Below are 22,256 nucleotides of genomic sequence, written 5' to 3' on the forward strand. Positions count from 1 at the left end.
CTGTCTTTCCTGGAACTCTACAATCCTGAGCTGATTTTGCACTTACATGGCATGTGAGTATCCCCAAGCAGTTGAGAGTGAAGAAAACGAAGCAAGAAAGGATACTGTCGTGGGTAGGAGAATGGACATACGGAGGAAGGGTACTGTAGATACAATTCTAATAGGTGATACTGGCAGTAGAATGTCTGGGCCTAATCAAGTAAAGAATGTGAGTGAAACCAAACAGCAAGAATTAAGATGTTTGTACACCAATGTGAGGAGCCTAGGTAACAAAATGGAGGAATTAGAGTTACTGGTGCAGGAAATGAAACTGGATATTATAGGGATAACAGAAACATGGTGGAATAGTATCAGAGGGGTAGCTGTGTTAGTCTGGATCTGTAAAAGCAGCAAAGAGTCCTGTGGCACCTTATAGACTAACAGACGGAGCATGAGCTTTCGTGGGTGAATACTCACTTCGTCGGATGCATGTAGTGGAAATTTCTAGAGGCAGGTATAAATATGCAAGCCAGAATCAGGCTAGAAATAAGAGAAAGTTACTCACCTTGCAGTAACTGAGGTTCTTCGAGATGTGTGTCCCTGTGGGTGCTCCACTCTAGGTGATGGTGCGTCCCGGCACTGTCGATCGGAGATTTTTGGTAGCAGTGCCTGGTTGGGGCGCACGCACCCAGATGGTATCTCCCGTCTAGTTGGAATCTTCCTGAGTGCCTGCGCCCCACACCCTCCTCAGTTCCTTCTCTACCGTGGAGAGTCATCTCAGTACTCCAAAGTAGAGGGGAGGAGGGCGGGGAGTGGAGCACCCACAGGGACACACATCTCGAAGAACCTCAGTTACTGCAAGGTGAGTAACTTTCTCTTCTTCTTCGAGTGCTGTCCCTGTGGGTGCTCCACTCTAGGTGAATGTGTAGCAGTACCCACTACGGTTGGTGGGACTTTGGAGATACGGCAGGGAGTACTGAAGATAGTACTGTATGACCTACTATTGTGTCTGCCGTGGTGTCTTGCATTAGAGCACAGTGTTTTGCAAACATGTGTTCAGATGACCATGTAGCCGCTTTGCAGATATCAGGAATGGGAACGTTGTGTAAGAAAGCAATGGATGCCGATATGGCTCTAGTGGAATGAGTTCTAATGTCGTTGGGCGGTTGAAGATTCTTCGCATGGTAACCGGATCTGATGCAGTCAGAGATCCACTTGGACAGACGTTGTTTAGAGATAGCCATACCGTTTGATTTTTTTCGGTAATGGAAACAAAGAGTCGTGGAGACTTGTGAAATGGTTTAGTCCTGTCTAAATAAAAGGCAATTGCTCGCCTGACATCGAGAGTATGCAGGGTTGCCTCTTGTGGAGTCTTGTGAGGTTCAGGATAGAAAGTAGGTAAGTATATAGGTTGGTTGAGGTGGAAGGGAGATACCACTTTAGGAAGAAATTTAGGATGTGATCTCAAAGTGACTTTGTCTTTGGAGAAGATTGTGTAGGGAGAGTGGGCCATCAGGGCACTCATTTCACCTACTCTCCTTGCCGATGTTATGGCAACTAAGAAAGCCACCTTCATGGACATATGGAGATGAGAGGAGGTAGCCAAGGGCTCGAATGGAGGTTTCATGAGAGCGTGTAGAACGAGGTTAAGATTCCATGAATTCCATGAATTCATATTGGGTGAATTTCAGGGTAGAGGTTTTGCAGGCCTGTGAGAAACCGTTTTATGGTTGGGTGAGTAAAGAGTGAATAACCTGCTAAGAGGTCATGGAAGGTGGTAAGTGCCACCAGATGCACTTTGGTGGAGCTGAGCGAATGTCCATCTTGTTTTAGTTCCAAGAGGTAGTCTAGAATGATAGGGAGGGTCACCATATTGGGCGCTAAGTGATTATGTGAGCACCAGAGTGTGAAACGGTTCCACTTCTGCAGATAGGTTTTATGAGTGGAGTCTTTCCTACTGTGCAGGAAGACATAGCGGACCTGCTCAGAACAGGCTAGTTCATGGGTTTGGAACCATGAAGGAACCACGCTGTGAGGTGGAGCTTGAGGAACTCAGGGTAAAGAGCCAGTCTATTGTTCTGGAAAAGGAGATCTGGCCTGTTGGGGAGAGCCCGTGGGTGACGGAAGGGCATGCAGAGTAGGTAGGGATACCACGTCTGTCTCAGCCAAGCCGGGGCAATAAGTATGACCCGATCCTTGTGGTCCACAATTTTCCGAAGAACCCGGTGTAGCAGAGGGATTGGTGGAAGGCGTACAGGAGAGAGCTGTTCCACGGGATGAGGAATGCATCTCCTGGGGATGCAGTTCCGAGTCCCACTCTGGAGCAAAACTGGGGACATTTTCAGTTCTGGATTGTGGCAAAGAGGTCTACTGACGGGGTGCCCCAGAGGGAAAAGAGCTGTTGAAGTATTGTGGGGTGCAGTTCCCATTCGTGTTCCGTCGAGAAGTGCCTGCCGAGTGCGTCAGCAGTAGTGTTGTGGCAGTCTGGCAGGTAGGAAGCGGTGATCTGTATTTGATGTTATATACACCAATTCCATAGGCGGATGGCTTCCATGCAAAGAGAATGTGAGCGTGCTCCCCCTTGTCTGTTGATGTAGTACATACATGCTATGTTGTCTGTTAAGACTCGCAGGTATTTGTTCTTTATGAGGGGAAGAAAATGAAGGCACGCTCATCTCACAGCTCTGAGCAATAAGAGATTTATGTGTAGGTGCGACTCTGATGCAGACTACTGGCCTTGTGCCCTGTGTCCCCCTAAATGCGCTCCGCAACCAATTAGGGAAGCGTCCGTGGTGAGCACGAGTGCTGGGGATCAGTTCTGGAAGGAAACCTTAGTGCAGAGGTTCTCTGGTCTTGTCCACCACTGTAGGGAAGCTAGAACGTTGGGAGGCGGAGTTAACAGCATCCCTAAGGTGTGTCTGTTGGGTTTGAAATTGGAATTGAGCCAGCCCTGAAGACATCTCATGTGCAGCCTGGCATACTTGAGTATGAAGGTAGTGACTGCCATATGACCAAGGAGCTGTAGGCAGAGTTTTGCCTGTGTCCTTGGATGAATAGAGAGCGTGCGTTTGAGCTGCGTGATAGCGAGGAATCTGTGATATGAGAGCAAGGCTCTGCTCTCGATTGAGTTGAGATGAGCTCCGAGAAACTCAATCTGTTGTGTAGGTGTCAGGGTGGATTTTTGGGCGTTTATTTGGAGGCCTAGGCTGTGAAAGAGGGCGATAGTGAAAGAGTAGCTTGGAGTGTCTCGCCATAGGAGTTGCCCTTGATGAGGCAATCGTCCAGGTAGGGGAACAGCGTGACCCCATGTTTGTGGAGGTGAGCCACAAGCACAGCTAGAGTTTAGGAAAAGACTCCCGGCGCTGTGGAGAGGCCGAAAGGAAGAACTCTGTATTGGAAATGGTCACGACCAATTGTGAAGCTTAGAAAGCATCTGTGAGCTGGATGAATTGATATATGAAAAGAGACGTACTGTGGGTCGAGGGCTGTAAACCAGTCCCCTTGATCCAGTGCAGGAATTAATGTGCCCAGTGTGACCATTTTGAATTTTTGTATCCTCGCGAATTTGTTCAGTTGGCGTAAGTCTAGTATAGGCCTCCAGCCCCAGTCTTTTTCTGGGTCAGGAAGTAATGGGAGTAGAAATCTTTCCCTGGATGTTGCATCGGCACAGGCTCCACTGCGCCTAGGTGTAGAAGGTAAGCCACTTCTGCGCGAAGCAGGTGCTCATAAGAGGGGTCCCTGAAGAGGGACGGGGAAGGGGAGGAGGATAGGATATGAATGGGCTAGAATAACCGGACTGAACTATCTCGAGGACTCAGTGGTCCTGTGTAATTTGCTGACAGGCATGTTGGAAACTCTGGAGGCGGTGGAGAAATGGGCAAATAGGCTGTGGAATCAAGGAGTGGTCGCACAGACCCTGGACCAACCTTTTAAAATTGTCGTTTATTCCCAGATGGATGGGAAGTGGTTGCTTGAGCTTGATTTTGTCTGCACTTAGGGGGTCTAGCGCGATTCCTATTTACGTGGTAAGGTTTGTGTTGAGGCCGATAAGACTGTTGTGTATGTAAGTCTTAGGTAGGGTTGGTATCGTTGACCCCTGGGAAGAGATGGGTGAATGCCCAGGGTGCGCAGTGTTGCTCTAGAATCTTTCATTGTATGAAGTAGTTCATCAGGTGTTTTTTTCTTTTTTTTTTTTAAGTAAACAGTTTATATTTATCAAAGGGGAGGTCCTCCACTCTGTTCTGCAGGTCTTTAGGGATGCCAGATGCAGAAAGCCATGAAGATCTGCGCCTAACCACAGCCGGTGCAGTTGTACGGGCTGCTGTGTCTGTCGTGTCTAACGAGGCTTGTAGGGCTGTTCTGGAAATCAATTGGCACTCACTCAGAATTGATTTAAAGTCCGCTGTCCTGTCCTCTGGAATGTAAGAGGCGAATTCAAAAGTTTATTGTAGTTATCAAAGTCACGCCTGGCAAGGAGTGCAAGGTAATTTGCGATCCAGAATTGTAGAGTGGAGGATATGTAAACCTTGCGTTTAAGGTCCTTGTCTTGCGGGGTGGACTGATATTGTGGCTGTTTCGTTCTTTGTGCGACTGCATCGATAATGAAAGAGTTCAGTTGTGAGAAAATAGGAAGTCAGCGTCCTTAGCAGGAACATAGTATCTATGTTCGGCTTTTCTGCAGGTTGGTAATAAAGAACCTGGAGTTTGCAGAGAGCGTCAGCTGGTTCCAAGAGTGCCTCATTTATAGGGAGCAAAGTAGGGAAACTGAGGCTGGTGGCTGCAGACCTTAGCCTGAGGTGGAAAAGGCTCCAGTGGGGGGAGGTGCGGAGAACTCTGCTTGCGTTGTAGATCAGGTTCGCTCTCAGTGAAGGTAGCCAGTTCAGGGTTGGAGGTGCCCTGCAGGGGGTCTGCTGCTGGTGCAGGGGCAGAAGGCAGGCTTGGTGCCGACGTTCTTCCTGGCACCGGGGGAGAGCACGCGGTCGGAACCGTGGCTTTTTTTTTTTTCTTTTCTCTCCTTTCTTCCGCCCTGAGGCTTGCGGTGCCGATGTCCTTGTCGGCACCGGGGCAGAGCGCGCAGCCGGCTTCGCGGCTATTTTTAGCCCTGGGGCTTGCGGTGCCGCAGTCCTTGTCGGCACCGGGGCAGAGCGCGCAGCCGGCTTCGCGGCTATTTTTAGCGCTGAGGCGCTTGGTGCCGCGGAATCCTGCTGTGTCCGGGAGGTTGAATTTCTGCCTCTACGGTCTGTGGGAGCCGTTGTTGAGGCGTGATCCGGGGCTGAGGCGCCTACCTTTGGCGCTGTCAGCACAGAGGGTAGGGATCTCGCAGGAGACCCCTTACCCTTGTTGGAGTCTCTCCTATGAGACTGCTCTGCTTCTTGCCTCCGCTCCAGGGAGGGTGAAGCAACGCTCCCCACCGGTTCCGATCCGGCTGGGGAGGATGTGGGAGTGGGTTTAACTTTCCCCATCTCCAAAAGCGGCTGCGGGGATTTTTCCATGAGAAGTATTTCAAGCCGCAGGTCTCTGTCGTGCCGAGCCCTCGACTCGAGGCTCATACAGTGGAGGCACTTTGCGGGGATGTAGGCTTCCGCAAGGCACTTCACACAATGTGAGTGCCCATCCAAACTTGGTATGGAGTCCTGCCAGAAAACACACCTCTTGAATCCTGAAGCCCCTGGCATTGTAAATTAAAAATGGCAGGGGAGAGTGTCTCAGTGAGAGACAAGTCTGAAGTGATTTTTTTTTTTTTAAACTAAGTAACTAACTATGTAACTACACTTGATCTTAGCCAGAAGGCAAGGAAGGGAAACAACTGGGAAGTAATTAATAATTATTTCTATGTTCTTTGTTACTGTTTCCTATAGATAGCAGGGAAGAGAAAGCAGCACTGCTCCAAGTCCCGTCTTCAGCCGAGGATGGTTGAGAAGGAACTGAGGAGGGTGTGGGGCGCACGCACTCAGGAAGATTCCAACTAGACGGGAGATACCATCTGGGTGCGTGCGCCCCAACCAGGCACTGCTACCGAAAATCTCCGATCGACAGCGCCGGGACGCACCGTCACCTAGAGTGGAGCACCCACAGGGACAGCACTCGAAGAAGAATGAGGTTAGTTCAATCAGGGAGGATGAGGCCCTCTTCTAGCAGTTGAGGTGTGAACACCAAGGGAGGAGACACTGCTTTTGTAGTTGGCAAGCCATTCACAGTCTTTGTTTAATCCTGAGCTGATGGTGTCAAATTTGCAGATGAACTCAAGCGCAGCAGTTTCTCTTTGAAGTCTGGTCCTGAAGTTTTTTTTGCTGCAGGATGGCTACCTTTAAATCTGCTATTGTGTGTCCAGGAAGACTGAAGTGTTCTCCTACAGGTTTTTGTATATTGCCATTCCTAATATCTGATTTGTGTCCATTTATCCTTTTCCGTAGGGATTGTCCAGTTTGGCCGATGTACATAGCAGAGGGGCATTGCTCGCATATGATGGCATATATTACATTGGTGGATGTGCAGGTGAATGAACCAGTGATGGTGTGGCTGATCTGGTTAGGTCCTGTGATGGTGTCGCTGGTGTAGATATGTGGGCAGAGTTGGCATCGAGGTTTGTTGCATGGATTGGTTCCTGAGTTAGAGTTACTATGGTGTGGTGTGTAGTTACTGGTGAGAATATGCTTCAGGTTGGCGGGTTGTCTGTGAGCGAGGACTGGCCTGCCACCCAAGGCCTGTGAGAGTGGTGGCATAGTGGTCATGACTGGAGTACAGGTATTGAAGGGTATGTGCTGTTTAGGAAAGACAGAAATAAAGACAAAGGTGGTGGAGTAGCATTGTATATCAATGATGAGGTAGACTGTAAAGAAATAAGAAGGGATAGAATGGATAAGACAGAGTCCGTCTGGGCAAAAATCACACTGGGGAAGAAAGCTACTAGAGCCTCCCCTGAGATAGTGCTTAGGGTGTGCTATAGCGGCAGGGATCTGATTTGGATATGGATAGAGACCTTTCTAATGTTTTTAAAGAAGTAAATACTAATGGGAATTGTGTGATTATGGGAGACTAACTTCCCAGATATAGACTGGAGGACAAGTGCTAGTAATAATAATAGGGCTCAGATTTTCCTAGATGCGATAGCTGATGGATTCCTTCACCAAGCAGTTGCTGAACCAACATGAGGGGATGCCATTTTAGATTTGGTTTTGGTGAGCAGTGAGGATCTCATAGAAAAAATGGTTGTAGGGGCAACCTTGGTTCGAGCGATCATGAGCTAATTCAGTTTAAACTAAATGGAAGGATAAATAAAAATAGATCTGTGACTAGGGTTTCTGATTTCAAAAGGGCTAACTTTAAAGAATTAAGGAAATTAGTTAGGAAAGTGGATTGGACTGAAGAACTTGGGGATCTAAAGGTGGAGGAAGCCTGAAATTATTTCAAGTCAAAGTTGCAGAAACTATCAGAAGCCTGCATCCCAAGAAAGGGGAAAAAATCCATAGGCAGGAGTTGTAGACCAAGCTGGATGAGCAAGCATCTCAGAGAGGTGATTAAGAAAAAGCAGAAAGCCTACAAGGAATGGAAGATGGGAGTGATCAGCAAGGAAAGCTACCTTATGGAGGTCAGAACATGTAGGGATAAAGTTAGAAAGGCCAAAAGCCATGTACAGTTTTCCCTTGCAAAGGGAATTAAAACCAATAGTAAAAGGTTCTATGGCCATATAAATAAGAAGAAAACAAGGAAAGAAGTGGGACTGCTAAAGACTGAGGATGGAGATAATCTAGGCATGGCCCAATATCTAAACAAACTTTGCCTCAGTCTTTAATGAGGAGCTTAGGGATAATGGTAGGTTGACAAATGGGAATGAGGGATATGGAGGTAGATGTTACCACATCCGAGGCAGAAGCCAAACTCGAACATCTTAACGGGATGAAATCAGATAATCTTCATCCAAGAATATTAAAGGAACTGGCACATGAAATTTCAAGCCCATTAGCAAGAATTTTTAATGAATCTGTAAACTCAGGGGTTGTACCATATGACTGGAGAATTGCTAACATAGTTCCCATCTTTAAGAAAGGGAAAAAAAGTGATCCGGGCAACTACAGGCCTGTCAGTTTGACATCTCTAGTATGCAAGGTCTTGGAAAATTTTTCGAAGGAAAAAGTAGTTAAGGACATTGAGGCCAATAGTAATTGGAACAAAATACAACATGGTTTTACAAAAGGTAGATCATGCCAAACCAACCTGATTTCCTTCTTTGAGAAGGTATTTTAGACAAAGGAAATGTAGTAGATCTAATTTACCTCAATTTCAGTAAGGCAGTTGATATGGGGAATTATTAGTTAAACTGGAAAAGATGTGGATCAATATGAAAATTGAAAGGTGGATAAGAAACTGGTTAAAGGGGAAGACTACAGCAGGTCGTAATGAAAGGTGAATTGTCAGGCTGGAGGGAGGTTACTAGTGGAGGTCCTCACGGATCGGTTTTGGGACCAATCTTATTTAATCTTTTTATTACTGACCTTGGCACAAAAAGTGGGAATGTGCTAATAAAGTTTGTGGATGACACAAAGCTCGGAGGTATTGCCAATACAGAGAAGGACCAGTATATCATACAGGAAGATCTGGATGACCTTGTAAACTGGAGTAATAGTAATAGGATGAAATTTAATAGTGAAAAGTGCAAGGTCATGCATTTAGGGATTAACAACAAGAACTATTGTTATAAGCTGGGGAGGCATCAGTTGGAAGTAACAGAGGAGGAGAAGGACCTCGGAGTACTGGTTGATTACAGGATGACTATGAGCCGCCAATGTGATATGGCTGGGAAAAAAGCTAATGCGGTCTTGGGATGCATTAGGCGAGGTATTTCCAGTAGAGATAAGGAGGTGTTAGTACCGTTATACAAGGTTCTGGTGAGACCTCATCTGTGTGCAGTTCTGGTCTCCCATGTTTAAGAAGGATAAATTCAAACTGGAAAAGGTTCAGAGAAGGGCTACTAGGATGATCCGAGGAATGGAAAACCTGTCATATGAAAGGAGACTCAAAGAGCTTGGCTTGTTTAGCCTAACCAAAAGAAGGCTGAGGGGAGATATGATTGCTCTCTATAAATATATCAGAGGAATTAATATCAGGGAGGGAGAGGAATTATTTAAGATCAGTACCAATGTGGAAACAAGAACAAATGGATATAAACTGGCTATCAGGAAGTTTAGACTTGATATTAGACGAAGGTTTCTAATCATCTGAGGAGTGAAGTTCTGGAACAGACTTCCAAGGGGAGCAGTGGGGGCAAAAGACATATCTGGCTTCAAGACTAAGCTTGATGGAGGGGATGGTATGATGGGATAGCCTAATTTTGGCAATTAATTCGTCTTTGACTATTAGCAGTAAATATGCCCAATGACGTGTGATGGGATGTTAGAGGGGGTGGGATCTGAGTTGCTACAGAGAATTCTTTCCTGGGCGTCTGGCTGGCGAGTCTTGCCCACAAGCTTAGGGTTTAGCTGATTGCCCTATTTGGGGTTGGGAAGGAATTTTCCTCCAGGGCAGATTGGCAGAAGCTTTCTCTGCAGCGTGGGGCACGGGTCACTTGCTGGAAGATTCTCTGCACCTTGAAGTCTTTAAACCATGATTTGAGGATTTCAATGGCTCAGACACAGGTTTGATACAGGAGTGGGTGGGTGAGATTCTGTGGCCTGCATTGTGCAGGAGGTCAGACTAGATGATCATAATGGTCCGTTCTGACCTTAAAGTCTATGATTTTATGATTCAGTTTGAACGGCTGTCACCAACTGGCAAGTGAGGCAATACTTAAACCCTGGGGATTTAAGCATGCCCCATGGAAAAAGGGAAGGAGAGTTTCTCCAGGAAAGAGAGGGCACAGGAAGAATCTAAAAGCCTCTCAGACACCCCCCAGCCCCCTCCCCAAAAAAATAAACTGTTAAATCTAATCTATTAGTATTAAACAAACTAAAGATTAACTACACTATAAAGTACAAACTAGGTAGCTAGCTAAATAAACAGGCACCACCAGACACTATGTCTGAGGCCAAGATGGTTGAGAAGGAACTGAGGGTGCTTTGTCCATCGCAGCCCTATATACTCTCAATACAGAGCATGAGGATAGCTAGGGTGCATGTGTGGACCAGACGGGCACTGCTACCACAAATCCCTGATCAAAGATACAAAAGGTGCATGTGCACCTGAAATGGAAAACCCACAGGGACGTTACTAAAAAAAGGTGAAAAACAATGTATTTACATTGCTAGAAATTTATAACCACCAATAATTTTGCCATTTCACAGTTAAGTTTTAGAATAGGTGATCTAATTTTGAAGGTTTTTTTAATAGTTTGTTATCTATATATATTACCCTAAATCTTAACAAGTAAAGAAGTATTACTATCAACATAAGCATCAATTATTTTACATTTGCTGAAAAAATAAGATTATGGAATATTGACTGAATGTGAACATCCATTTAAACTTACCATATGAGAGATTTCCCACAAATATAGACCTCTTATTGTCATGCTAAAAACAACAAAAAGAACAATAAGCTACTAGGTTATAGGCAAATATAGAAAAGTTCTTCTGAAATCATGTATATTACTCACAGAAGTGGCTTTTGAAGCAAGGTCAACTCTGATGTGAAATCCATTGGCAATTTGAGTTCCATTTCTATTGTAGCACAAGAGAAAAAGGAAGGCTATTAGAATGCAAACAGAAACGGCCAATGAATAACTAAAATGTTTGGTTTACAACCTATCGCTGGTTTCAAACATAACATTCTTAATAAAGGCAGTTTAAAAAAAAAGTTAGACGAAAGTGCTTTTATTTTGAGTCAAACACAATAAAATAGACAATTCATACTTGTAATCTGATATCCAGTAAATCCATTCTCACAAAATATAATGCCATTAATGAGGAACTAAAATGAAACATACCTTTTAAGAGCTTTAGTAGCAGCACCTTCTTCCTTAAAAACCACATAAGCATTAATATATTTCATATTAGGATGGATCTTATGCCTGAAGAGAAAGACAGAAAGTTTATCCTATTTAAGTATCAGAGGGGTAGCCGTGTTAGTCTGGTTCTGTAAAAGCAGCAAAGAATCCTGTGGCACCTTATAGACTAACAGACGTTTTGCAGCATGAGCTTTCGTGGGTGAATACCCACTTCTTCGGAAAGCTCATGCTGCAAAACGTCTGTTAGTCTATAAGGTACCACAGGATTCTTTGCTGCTTATCCTACTTAAGCAATTCTTAGGGTTTTCCCCCACACCTCCCACCCCATGGTCTTGTGCACATATCTTAAATTACATCAAGGCTTGCATGATAATGACTTCAGTTCTCTCAAATATACAGTTAGCCTGGGGATTGTGCCCCAAATAGTAATATCTACCACAGTAGCCAAAGGACCTTTACCGCCCCCTTTAACAGTCATCTTTTTCAGAGCCAGTTTCTGCAACTTGCTGGGCATCCTCAACCCCTAATGAAATCCCCAAGAGTTGAGAATTCTTAGTACCTCGCAGGATCTGGTCTTTAGTAAAGAGAAAAATTGGTGTAGTGGCAAGTGATTATCTACAGCAGTAAAACTACTTGTAGGAATTTAAGAAGTTTTTAATCCCAGAAATCATGGAATGCCTATTTTATACTGAGTTTTGGTTTATTACAACAATCTGTAACCCAATAGCCCTCCTTTTTGTCCTATGACTGCAAAGCTATTAACAGGTCACTCTACCTTGAATGGTCCCTTACAATATGTGCTAACGACTTATACTAAACAATCTGTTCCACCTTGCATTTTGCTGTGACACTGGGAGTTCCTTTCCCAGACCTGAAGAAGAGCTCTTTGTGGCTTGAAAGTTTATCTTTCACACCAACAGAAGTTGTTTCAATAAAAGATACTACCTCACCCACCTTGTCTATTTTATATACACAGAGTTGATTATAATTATTTTTAAAGATAAAACCACACAAAATAAAAGTTAGGAAGGAAACAATCATGACCAAGTGTAAGTGTGTGTGTGATATAACATAAAAAAAGCTAACAAAAAAAAAATAAAATTGTTTCCCCTTTAGCAATAAAATCTGAAACTCAAAGGAAAACCTACTTTATGGCTGCTAACTTTTTGGATAAAGTATCCTCTGCTGGAACCTTCAAGACAAAAGAAGCATTAGCTGAAATGCCTGACTGCTTATGAAAATATTTCAAATATTTATGCTTGAACTGTCCTCCACCTTAGTTTTCAACAAGTATTTCCACCCAAAGTAATATAGCTGCTCTATCAGGCAAAATTAATCAAACAGCAATTAGGGGAAATTCCAAGGAAGACCTTAAAATGATAAAGAATGAAGATCAGTTGGGTTAGTTTATCTTTCTTGCATTCTAGCATGGTGATTTTTATTTATACACAGCACTGATTTACAATGAAATTGCTAGCTCTGTAAAATGTCCTCTAAATCTGTGTTATGGTACTTCAGTCAAAGATTATCTTTAGCAAAACAAGCAACAATATTTCAGACATTTTTCTCCCAAAGAGAATGTGGTTACAATGTAATCAAGTGTTATTATAGGAAGAATAATTTGTGTTGACAGCAAGATCTACTGCAGAAGCCAGTCGCTGCTCTCAAAAGGCTCAAGTTAAGTATTTCTAAGGGTACGTCTACACTACGGGACTATTCCGAATTTGCATAAACCGGTTTTGTAAAACAGATTTTATAAAATCGAGTGCGCGCGGCCACACTAAACACATTAAATCGGTGGTGTGCGTCCATGGTCCGAGGCTAGCGTCGATTTCTGGAGCGTTGCACTGTGGGTAGCTATTCCCTAGCTATCCCATAGTTCCCGCAGCCTCCCCCGCCCCTTGGAACTTCCGGGTTGAGATCCCAGTGCCTGATGGGGCAAAAATCATTGTCGCGGGTGGTTCTGGGTAAATGTCGTCAGTCACTCCTTCGTCTGGGAAAGCAACGGCAGACAAGCATTTCGCGCCTTTTTCCCCTGGATTGCCCTGGCAGATGCCATAGCATGGCAATCATGGAGCTTTTTTTGCCGTTTGTGACTCTCACCGTATGTGTACTAGATGCCGCTCACAGAGGCGATTCAGCAGCGCTACACAGAAGCATGCTTTTGCTTTTGCATGACAGCAGAGATGGTTACTAGCCATATTGCACCATCCAAACCCTTCCATAAATTGGAACTGAGGATGATCATGGCTACCAGTCCTTTTGTACCATTTGCTGCTAGTGCCCCTGGTCAATCAGCCAGGGGCGCAAAAGCCAAGAGTGGTTACTAGCCATATTGTACCTTCCATCGTTTTGTACCATTGGCTGCTGTCATAAGTGCCCCTGGCCGATCAGCCAGGGGCGCAAAAGCAAAAATTGGGAATGACTCCCTGAGTCAATCCCTCCTTTTTGGTATAAAAAAATAGAATCAGTGCTGCCTAATATAGGCAAGTGTGCTAGAGAACCACCTGCTCTGTGTCAGAGCCCGCAGAAATTATTATCTGTATGCTATTCACAGGGGGTGCTCCTGTAACAACCCCACCTGTTGATTCCGTTCTTCCCCCAGCCTTTCTTGGCTACCGTAGCATTGTCCCCCACTTGTGTGATGAATTAATAAAGAATGCAGGAATAAGACACACTGACTTGTTAGTGAGAAATGAGTGGAAGGCAGCCTCCAGCTGCTATGATAGTCCAGACAGGACATTAAGCAGTGTGTAGGAGAGAAGCCCAGCATCCCACTGCTAGTCCAGGGGCAACTGAATCTTTTCTTTACACATGAAGGGTGGGGGCTGATGGAGCTCAGCCCCCTGTTGCTATGATGAGGATGGTTACCAGCCATATTGCACCATCCATCCACCAGAAAAAATTAGGGCCAATAGGCTGATGACGAGGACGGTTACCAGTCCTTTTGTACCATCAGCTGAGGCTGATGATGAGGATGGATTTCCATCTTTTTGCACGATCAGCTTATGCTGATGATGAGGATGGATTTCCATCGTATTGTACCATCAGCCGCCCATGACGGGGGGGGAGCAAGGATGTTGGTGTTGAGTGCTGCACTATCGCGTCTATCTGCAGCATTCAGTAAAGATAGGGTGACATGTAAAAGAGTCAGAGGATTGTTTTACCTTTCGCTTCTGGGGGTGGGGGGGGGTGGGTGAGTAGATTGCCGAGCTATGCCCTGACCCGCAGACACTGTGTTTGACCCTAGAAGCATTTGGAGCTCAGCCAAGAATGCAAATAATTTTAGGAGGCTGCAGGAACTGTGGGATAGCTTCAGTCCTCCAGTCCATGCGCATCCATTTGATTCTTTGGCTTTCCGTTACGCTTGTCACGCTGCAGTGCGCTGAGTCCCTGCTCTGGCGTCTGTCTGGAGATTTTTAAAAAAGGATTCTGAATTTCATCTTCTGTAACGGAGCGCTGATAGAACGGATAGAACGGATTTGCCTGCCCTTACAGCGATCACATCCGCATGGTCCATGCGGGAGCTCTTTTTTTTATTTTGATTTCGGACTGCATCGCCACCCGTGCTGATCGGAGCTCCACGCTGGGCAAACAGGAAATATTCAAAAGTTCGCGGGGCTTTTCCTGTTTACCTGACCACTGCATCCGAGTTCAGATTGCGGTCCAGAGCGGTCACTGGTGCACTGTGGGATAGCTCCCGGAGGCCAATACCGTCGATCAGCGTCCACACTAACCCTAATCCGATATGTTAATACCGATACTAGCGTTACTCCTCTCGTTAGGGAGGAGTACAGAAACCGGTTTAAAGAGCCATTAAAATCGATATAAGGTGCCTCCTAGTGTGGACGGTTTTGGCGTTAAATCGGTTTTATGCTCCTAAAACCGATTTAAACGCCTAGTGTAGACCAGGCCTAAGTCAAGAAATATGGCTAGTGAACTAATAAAGATATAAGATTTATGAATGCTATCCTTTAAGATTACACAACTACTTTTATCATATAACGTAAGAGGAAAGAACATACCAAAGAACGGAATCGAATTGATTCTATCTGTCCATATTCTTTAAAAAATGACTTCAGCATCTAAACAGAAATTGCATGTATTTTCAGTTCATTTTTTCAACCCAGTAACATGAATTATTATTGTTGAATAAGAAAGCATTTTTATGTCACTCATATAAGGTAGGAGGAATTAGGTGACCATTAAAATGTCCCTTCCAACCCTATAATTTCTATGAATTACTATTACTATAAGATAGATAAGGAAAAAGGTCAAAATATCTTGTAGTGCTTTTGCTCTGTCAAAAGCAAGAAAAATACTGAGTGCAAAAACTGAATTCAGCACTCTGGATGTTTAAATACAAGAAACACCTATAAGATTGTAAGAGTATGATCCCTATTTATTTTCTTTAACCATCACAATTTTTCGTTGGGTTCCAAATTCTCTGCAGACTCCAGCTGATGAAAGAAAAAGAAGCTGGTCTGAATTTAGCCCCTCTTACCCGCCTTTCCCCATGCTCCTGGTATTTATTTGAAATTTGCACATTTCATATCATATAACAGGAATTTCTAGACTCAAATGCAATATATATATATAAATAAAATAGAGCAGGGGTAGGCAACCTGCGGCACGTGAGCTGATTTTCAGTGGCATTCCACTGCCCGGGTCCTGGCCACTGGGCCGGGGGGCTCTGCATTTTAATTTAATTTTAAATGAAGCTTCTTAAACATTTAAAAACCTTATTTACTTTACATACAACAATAGTTTAGTTATATATTATAGACTTATAGAAAGAGACCTTCTAAAAACGTTAAAATGTATTACTGGCATGTGAAACCTTAAATTAGAGTGAATAAATGAAGACTCGGCACACCACTTCTGAAAGGTTGCCAATCCCCATAATAGAGCAACCTATTTAATCCTAATTTCTCCTATTTCTCTGCTACTGGTAGTAAAGAAGCAAATATGTATCAATTTAAAATACCCACAATTTGTAAGAAGTAACAGTGGAAGATTGTACATTTAGGAAAAAACTAGACAACCAATGAGTATACAGTATAACTATATATAGGAAAATGCAGATATATATTCTTCTTTTGTGTCTTTTCCGTAAGAGAAAATGGCCATTTGGTTAATTGAGGGGCACTTGTACAATCATGGGCAAGCTAAAACTCATATCTAACTAGTATCTGTAGTTTTTAATATAATCCACTTATCTCTGGAATTGGCTTAGACTAGATTGAATAGGAAGAGAAAACTTTAAATTTTCCATCTTGCCAGAATTTATGCTCAAATAAATTTGTTAGTCTCTAAGGTGCCACAAGTACTCCTGTTCTTTTTGCGGATACAGACTAACATGGCTGCTACTCTGAAACCCATCTTGCCAGAGTTATTTTGGGACTATTCCCTTATTAGACTTGAACAATTAAGGATCAAATTTTACCCTTAGATGCAGGCTCACCAATCACAAAGTCATCAAAGGAAGCCCTTTGTATGCACCTAAGGACAGAATTTGCCCTGTAGTAACTAGTGTAAAAGTATCACCAAGACCTTTCATTTATTAAAAAGACACCATCAATTTGAAGTTTTTCTGAAAATGACTAATTGTTTTAAATGTCTAGTTTCTGATAAAGCATCCTGTAAATGATATGCTCTGATTTTAACATTTCCTAACAAAAACAGTAGGTCTTTCTGATCCTCATTAACATTTAAAAAGAGTTTTTCAGCAAGGGAGAAATTCATTAACTATACAGGGAAGCAGGGTAATTATATACAAAGTGGTGCCAAATGCACAAAATACATGAAGATATTTTCTCTCTAGCATCTTTCAGTCATAAGTGTCAGTTTTCAGACAACTGTCCTTTTCAACTTGAGAGAGCACCTTTAAACCGAGACCTGCTGTGGCTCCCTTTAGCCCACAGAAAACTATTCACTTACCTGTACAGTACAGCTGATAGGTAAATTCCCAACAAACACAGTTCTCTGATTCTTTAGCATCTCCTCAGCTTCGTTAATTTGACTTTTCTTCTTGCACTGTTTTACATCAATTTCATTAGCTGAACTAGCAAGGCTTTTGGTGACAGCTTGAGATGTTCTATTCTTTAGCTTCTGTTTGACCTTGAGCCTTCTTTCTTCCTCTTTTTCATCTGCCTGTTCCAATGCACACTCTCTTTGGCACAAGCGAAAAACACAACCAGATGATTGTTATGAAAAGCTTTGATTTTTTCAGTCACAAAAGGGAAGTTCTTCATTGTAATTGTTCTTAAATTGTATTTATAAATTAAATTGTACAGGTGCAATAACAAGACAACTTTCATTTTTAATGGAAGGGTTGAAATGTTATATAGATTAAGCAAAAAACTGACCATAACACCGAAAGGAATTATTTACCTGTGTACTGAGTGGTCATTATTGCCATTTAATAGGTGTGACTGAGTAGATGGCAAAAGTAAATCAATTTGATACAGATTAAAATTTTAAAAGAAATTCAATTTCTTTTACCTAAATTAAGACTAAAAGCGAGTTGTTGTCTTTCTACCATTCAAGGCACACACAATCCGTTGGGGAAGTTCTCTGTCTACATGCTACTAGATCTCGGTCTATCCAAGGCATATGCCAAAAAGGTTATGTGATCAATAACTGACATCTATTCAGTTTTAAAAGCAGCTCTCAAATGTTATGGATGATGTAAGCAGAAACAGCAAATGTAAGACTGCAGATTTGGATATGGAGGCTGTCCGTTAAAGATGCAACAGATGTGTCAGAGAGCATACACAGCGGTAACCTTATTTCCCAATGCTGGAACTGAGCGAATTTCATCGTCAACAGGCTAATACAAAGAATAACTTTTTCATCACTGGAATGGTAGTACCTCACTCACACATACATTTCTAAGGGAATAGACAACATAACAGAGGGTTGCTCTAACAGCAAACCTGCCTCTCGGGTATGGGATTGCTAAGAGAAGAAAGTCATGGACAGCCTGCTCATCTCCCAGCACATCTCCTCTTTGGGATTTAGGCTTCTTTCTTGTATAAAGCAGACTGTAACCTTAGGGAACGCACCTCCTGCAAGAGGACACCTTAGTCCATGCCTCGCAGGGTAGGGGATTAATGTTCCAGACAGTCTCTGCTCTTAACTCCCAAAGGGTGAGGGATTTTATTCCCTATTGGGACAGTCTTTATGAAATTATCCATAGTCTCTTTAAAGTCAAGATTAGAAATAGTAAAACAGAACAAATAAGCTTTTTATTCTCTGACGTAACTATAACAGCAAGATTTTGACCTATCTATGTGAGGCTAGGCTGCATCGCTTTTAAAAAATGTGTTTACATACCTGTTTGCCAACCTTTTCTCTGCTATAGACAATTTGTTCTTTTTGGCTTTCTTCAATTTTACAGGAGGTTCTCGTTTAGTAGATGAGCTCTGATCTTCTGTTGCCCTTTCCACGTCTGTATGCTTTCGTTTCTTATTCTCCTTAAAAAAAAATTGTATGGTGTATAAACGTTTTTTTAATATATGACCTGTTACAAAACAGAAAAGCTATTACATAATAATCTCCTAATTTTATACGACACACTGAAAAGCCATTCCAATGTTTTCTATCATATGATCAAAAAACCCAATTCAGTTTCAACGCCTACAGAATATTTTATATGACATCCAAGTACATTCAACGACAAAATACTTAAGTACACAGAAGAATCTTCATTTTTATTTTATTTTATTTAACTGAGGTCTTGGAGGACATCCATAATGTTGATGTTATCAAGGGTTCTTAAATTTAAATAAAAATGCCTGCAGTCTTGCAGCACAGAGATGAATTCAGAACAAGAATACCCTCTAGAGTACAAAGGTCTCTTTAGTACAACTGTTTTTACCAGCAAGAAAAAGGTGAAGATCAAAACTATTCAATCAAGATAAAATTTAAGTAAACTTTTAAAAGTTTTCATGAACTTCTGGTAGATCTTTCTAAGTTGGCCATTTCAGGTGGCATAGACGTAGATAGTTCTGACAGATACTCAAGATGAGGTTTGAAAGTGATGTCTCAATCTCCCACACCCCAGACCACTAGAGGCAGTGATTTCATGAAGGGACCAAGCTCAGTTGTTAAGAGTATGATGTGTGACCCATACTTTTCGTGGGGCCAAATCCTTCCTTTACATACTGTAAAGTATAAATCAGGGCAAATTCATGGATAAGAGATCACTGAGAAACTGTATCTCATGCTTCTTGGAGACAAGAGAAGAAAAGTGCTACGTTGGCCCAAGTCTGTCACAAAACCGCTTAAACAGTTCTGATGAAGCTGACGTAGGTATTTTAAAAAGCCTTTTTGTTCAGCAAGTCTGCAATGAAACAACAATCGCTAATGTATTACATGACACTTAAGGCCTATCATTATTGTACAGCTGCTGTTTACTAAAATGTCTTTTTTAATGTTAACTGGATTTCCCTCAATTTGCATAGGACCATAAATAAAAATAATACTGGCAAACATAGAAGAATGTTAATGTGCTGTGCATCTACATATTATTCCCCGAATGATTGTTTTAAAGAAAAAAAGTCCATGTCAGAAATAAAGACATTACTCTCATCTTAAGATAAAGCAAAGTCATTAAACTGTCATCGCTCAGTCTCTGTAATACATGCATGAGCAGACAAAAGTAAAAATGGCATCACTTCTACAGCTTGTCATGTTAATAAAGTATTGTTGTTTCTGTGACAATTCAATCTAGACGTAGTAATAGTGCCAATATTACTGCAAAGGTTAGATTATACATTAGCTTACAATTGGATTGGAGAACCCATAAAGTTTATAATTCATCTTGGTTTTGGGGTAAAGTAACTGGAAGAAATGAACATAGCCATTGTAATTTCTTGTACTGTATACGTAAGCAGGATTCTTACCTCCTCTGATTAATTAAATGCTGCCGACTACTTTAATTTTTATATTTTATGTTCATTTTCCTTTTAAAAACTTGATAAAAGTTTTTCCTACCAATTTGTCAACTCCCATTTTTTTGTTTTAAAAATAAACGATAACACTGAAAAATTACTTAACTTCTATTTATTGCATAACCACCATTTTCAAATTCAACTGAAACCGAAGATATGTAGCAAATGCTAAATTAAGAAAGGATCTGATAACAAACAAAACTGATCATATTGTTCATTGACAATATGTCTAATATAACTTCTAAACCTTAATGATTTGATTCAATAGGGAAAATTTTTCAATGGACAACAATCTGGATGTATCATACACCAATCAAAAGCTCACAATACATAAATGTCAAAAAAAAGTCAAAGTTTTTAAATCACTCAACTGATAATCATCTGACAACAAATCAGAAGCCAGTTTGCTTACTTTGTACAAGTCATCTGAATGTGAGTTGTCTTACAACGCTATTAAGGGCAGAAATTGCTGTTTAGCAAGTGAAGTTTTCTGTAATTCTTTCATTAAATTTTCTTCTTTTTGTGGAAATAAAATAAAATTTGATCTTCTATACAAGTTCTATAACAGCTTGTAAATAATTACTGAGGTAAGATACCACAACTACCCCTGCACCTGCCAAACATACTAACATTCGGGACAATGAAATGAGGTGATATGATGGCATGCAGAATAACCACAACAGTGTATTAGTTACACTCTATCATATGCCAGGCCCTTAGCTCGTTTTAAATACAAAAGCCCAACATATTGTTGTCTGTTACAGCTCCATTTTGTTTCTTAAAGCTGCCCCCTTACTCCATTTTGTTCTTGTTCTCCTCTGTGGCCGCCCCTCCCTGGCTGTTAAGTTGTTTACCAGGGCCTCTGCCCTTCTCAAAGGGATGGCCACTTATGCTAAGTGGGACCACTGCCCTGTTCAAAGGGTTAGTCCTGTTATCACCTTGTTAAAACCTGGGCTTGGTGTAGGGTGGCCACTGTCCAGAGCTGCAAGACCTATTGTGTTTTTAGGATCCTGGGCATGAGTCATACCTCTGGGCTCAGGGCTAGTCCAAACATGCCTCTGTGGCTGCCTGCAGTTTTTCTCTGCCTCCCTCCTCCCTGTAAGAGGGGGAGCCAATCAGAGTTACTGGTGGGAAGCTGCCAGGGTTTGCCTTTAAAAACAGACATTTTTTGAACAGACTTCAGAAAGGTTCTTGCATTGCTGCCTGGTCTGATCAACCAGGGGTTCTGGGGGTCCTTTCTCCGCTCTCGTTTTATTTTTGAGCGTACCCCCGTTTTTGAACCCCCCCCGAAGAACGAATTGCTGAGAGATCTCCTGATTATCAAGACTGTACCGAGCCTTCCGATGTTCTTGCTGCTTCTGCCTCTGCTGCTGCCTTGTGGGATGGTAAGAATCCCTCTGTGAAACTTTCTATACTTTTATTTTATTATTTTAGCTGCTGGCTCTGTCTCCCCAGCACACAGACTCAAGCTAAACCTTGGTCTGTGTTTTAAAACCTCTCTCTTAAACTCTGTGGCACTCTGCCACTAAAAGTAAGTTGGTGCTGCTGCTAAGCTCTGCTCCTGTGGGTTTTGCCCTGGACTCACGGTTTTCAGCTGTATCCACTGCTGCAGCCACCTCCCTTGGCTTCTTTGGGGGCTGCCTTGGGAGCTGTATTCTGGGGCACATACCACTCTGCCCTCTGTAACTTCCCCATAGCATAAGGTGCACCATAGATTTTGTTTCTTTAGTTTAATAAGTCATAGTTTGTTAAGATTGTAAAGCTTGTAAGTCTCACCTGCCTTGCTATAGTTCGTTGTTTTGTTGCTCCATATAGCTGCTTGTTGCAGTTTGCTTAGAATTGTGATATTTGTTGTTTTGCCTCGTCATTGGTTAAGATAGATTTAAAAAGTCATTGCCTGATTGTATTCTGTACCTGTTTTGTTACTTTGTAGAAGCTGCTTGTCATTTTATATAAGTTTGATTAAGTTAGAGGATAGATAAGGTTCTTGCTGTTCCAATCTCCCCCTCTGAACTTCCCAAACCCCTTGCTGCTTTTTTCCCCTGTGTCTGCATCAACCTCTGAACTTCCCAAATCCCTTGCTGCTTTTTTCCCCGTGTCTGCATCACCCTCTGCATCTCCCCCTCTGAACTTCCCAAACCCCTTGCTGCTTTCTCCCCCACGTCTGCATCACCATCTGAACTTCCCAAACCTCCGCCCCCACACACTGCTCTGTTGTCCTTACCTCGCAGGGCTTCAGAGTCTCTCGCTGCTTGCAGCTGCATCTCTCATCAGTTGCCACTATCATTCCGCCCCCCCCTCCTGTTTCTTGACCCAGCCTTTGGGTACACTCTTGCTATCACAGCCTCACAAATTAAGTCTACACTGCATAATTTCACTTA

General features: G+C 42.6%; 1 protein-coding gene across 1 annotated transcript in view; it reads right to left on the reverse strand.

Annotated features, from left to right (window-relative positions):
- The window catches only part of RBM34 (RNA binding motif protein 34), a 35,855-nt gene that overhangs the window by 7,202 nt on the left and 6,397 nt on the right, over positions 1-22,256 (reverse strand). Inside the window, exons 3-9 of the mRNA XM_045011258.1 lie at positions 18,257-18,396; positions 16,859-17,090; positions 14,944-15,003; positions 12,067-12,110; positions 10,898-10,981; positions 10,568-10,631; positions 10,442-10,484 (exon numbers count right to left, since the gene is read on the reverse strand). Coding sequence (XP_044867193.1) covers positions 10,442-10,484; positions 10,568-10,631; positions 10,898-10,981; positions 12,067-12,110; positions 14,944-15,003; positions 16,859-17,090; positions 18,257-18,396 — 667 coding nt within the window. The remainder of the gene's footprint in view (positions 1-10,441; positions 10,485-10,567; positions 10,632-10,897; positions 10,982-12,066; positions 12,111-14,943; positions 15,004-16,858; positions 17,091-18,256; positions 18,397-22,256) is intronic.

This window comes from Mauremys mutica, chromosome 3 (assembly GCF_020497125.1).
Source record: "Mauremys mutica isolate MM-2020 ecotype Southern chromosome 3, ASM2049712v1, whole genome shotgun sequence".
Taxonomy (NCBI): domain Eukaryota; kingdom Metazoa; phylum Chordata; order Testudines; family Geoemydidae; genus Mauremys; species Mauremys mutica.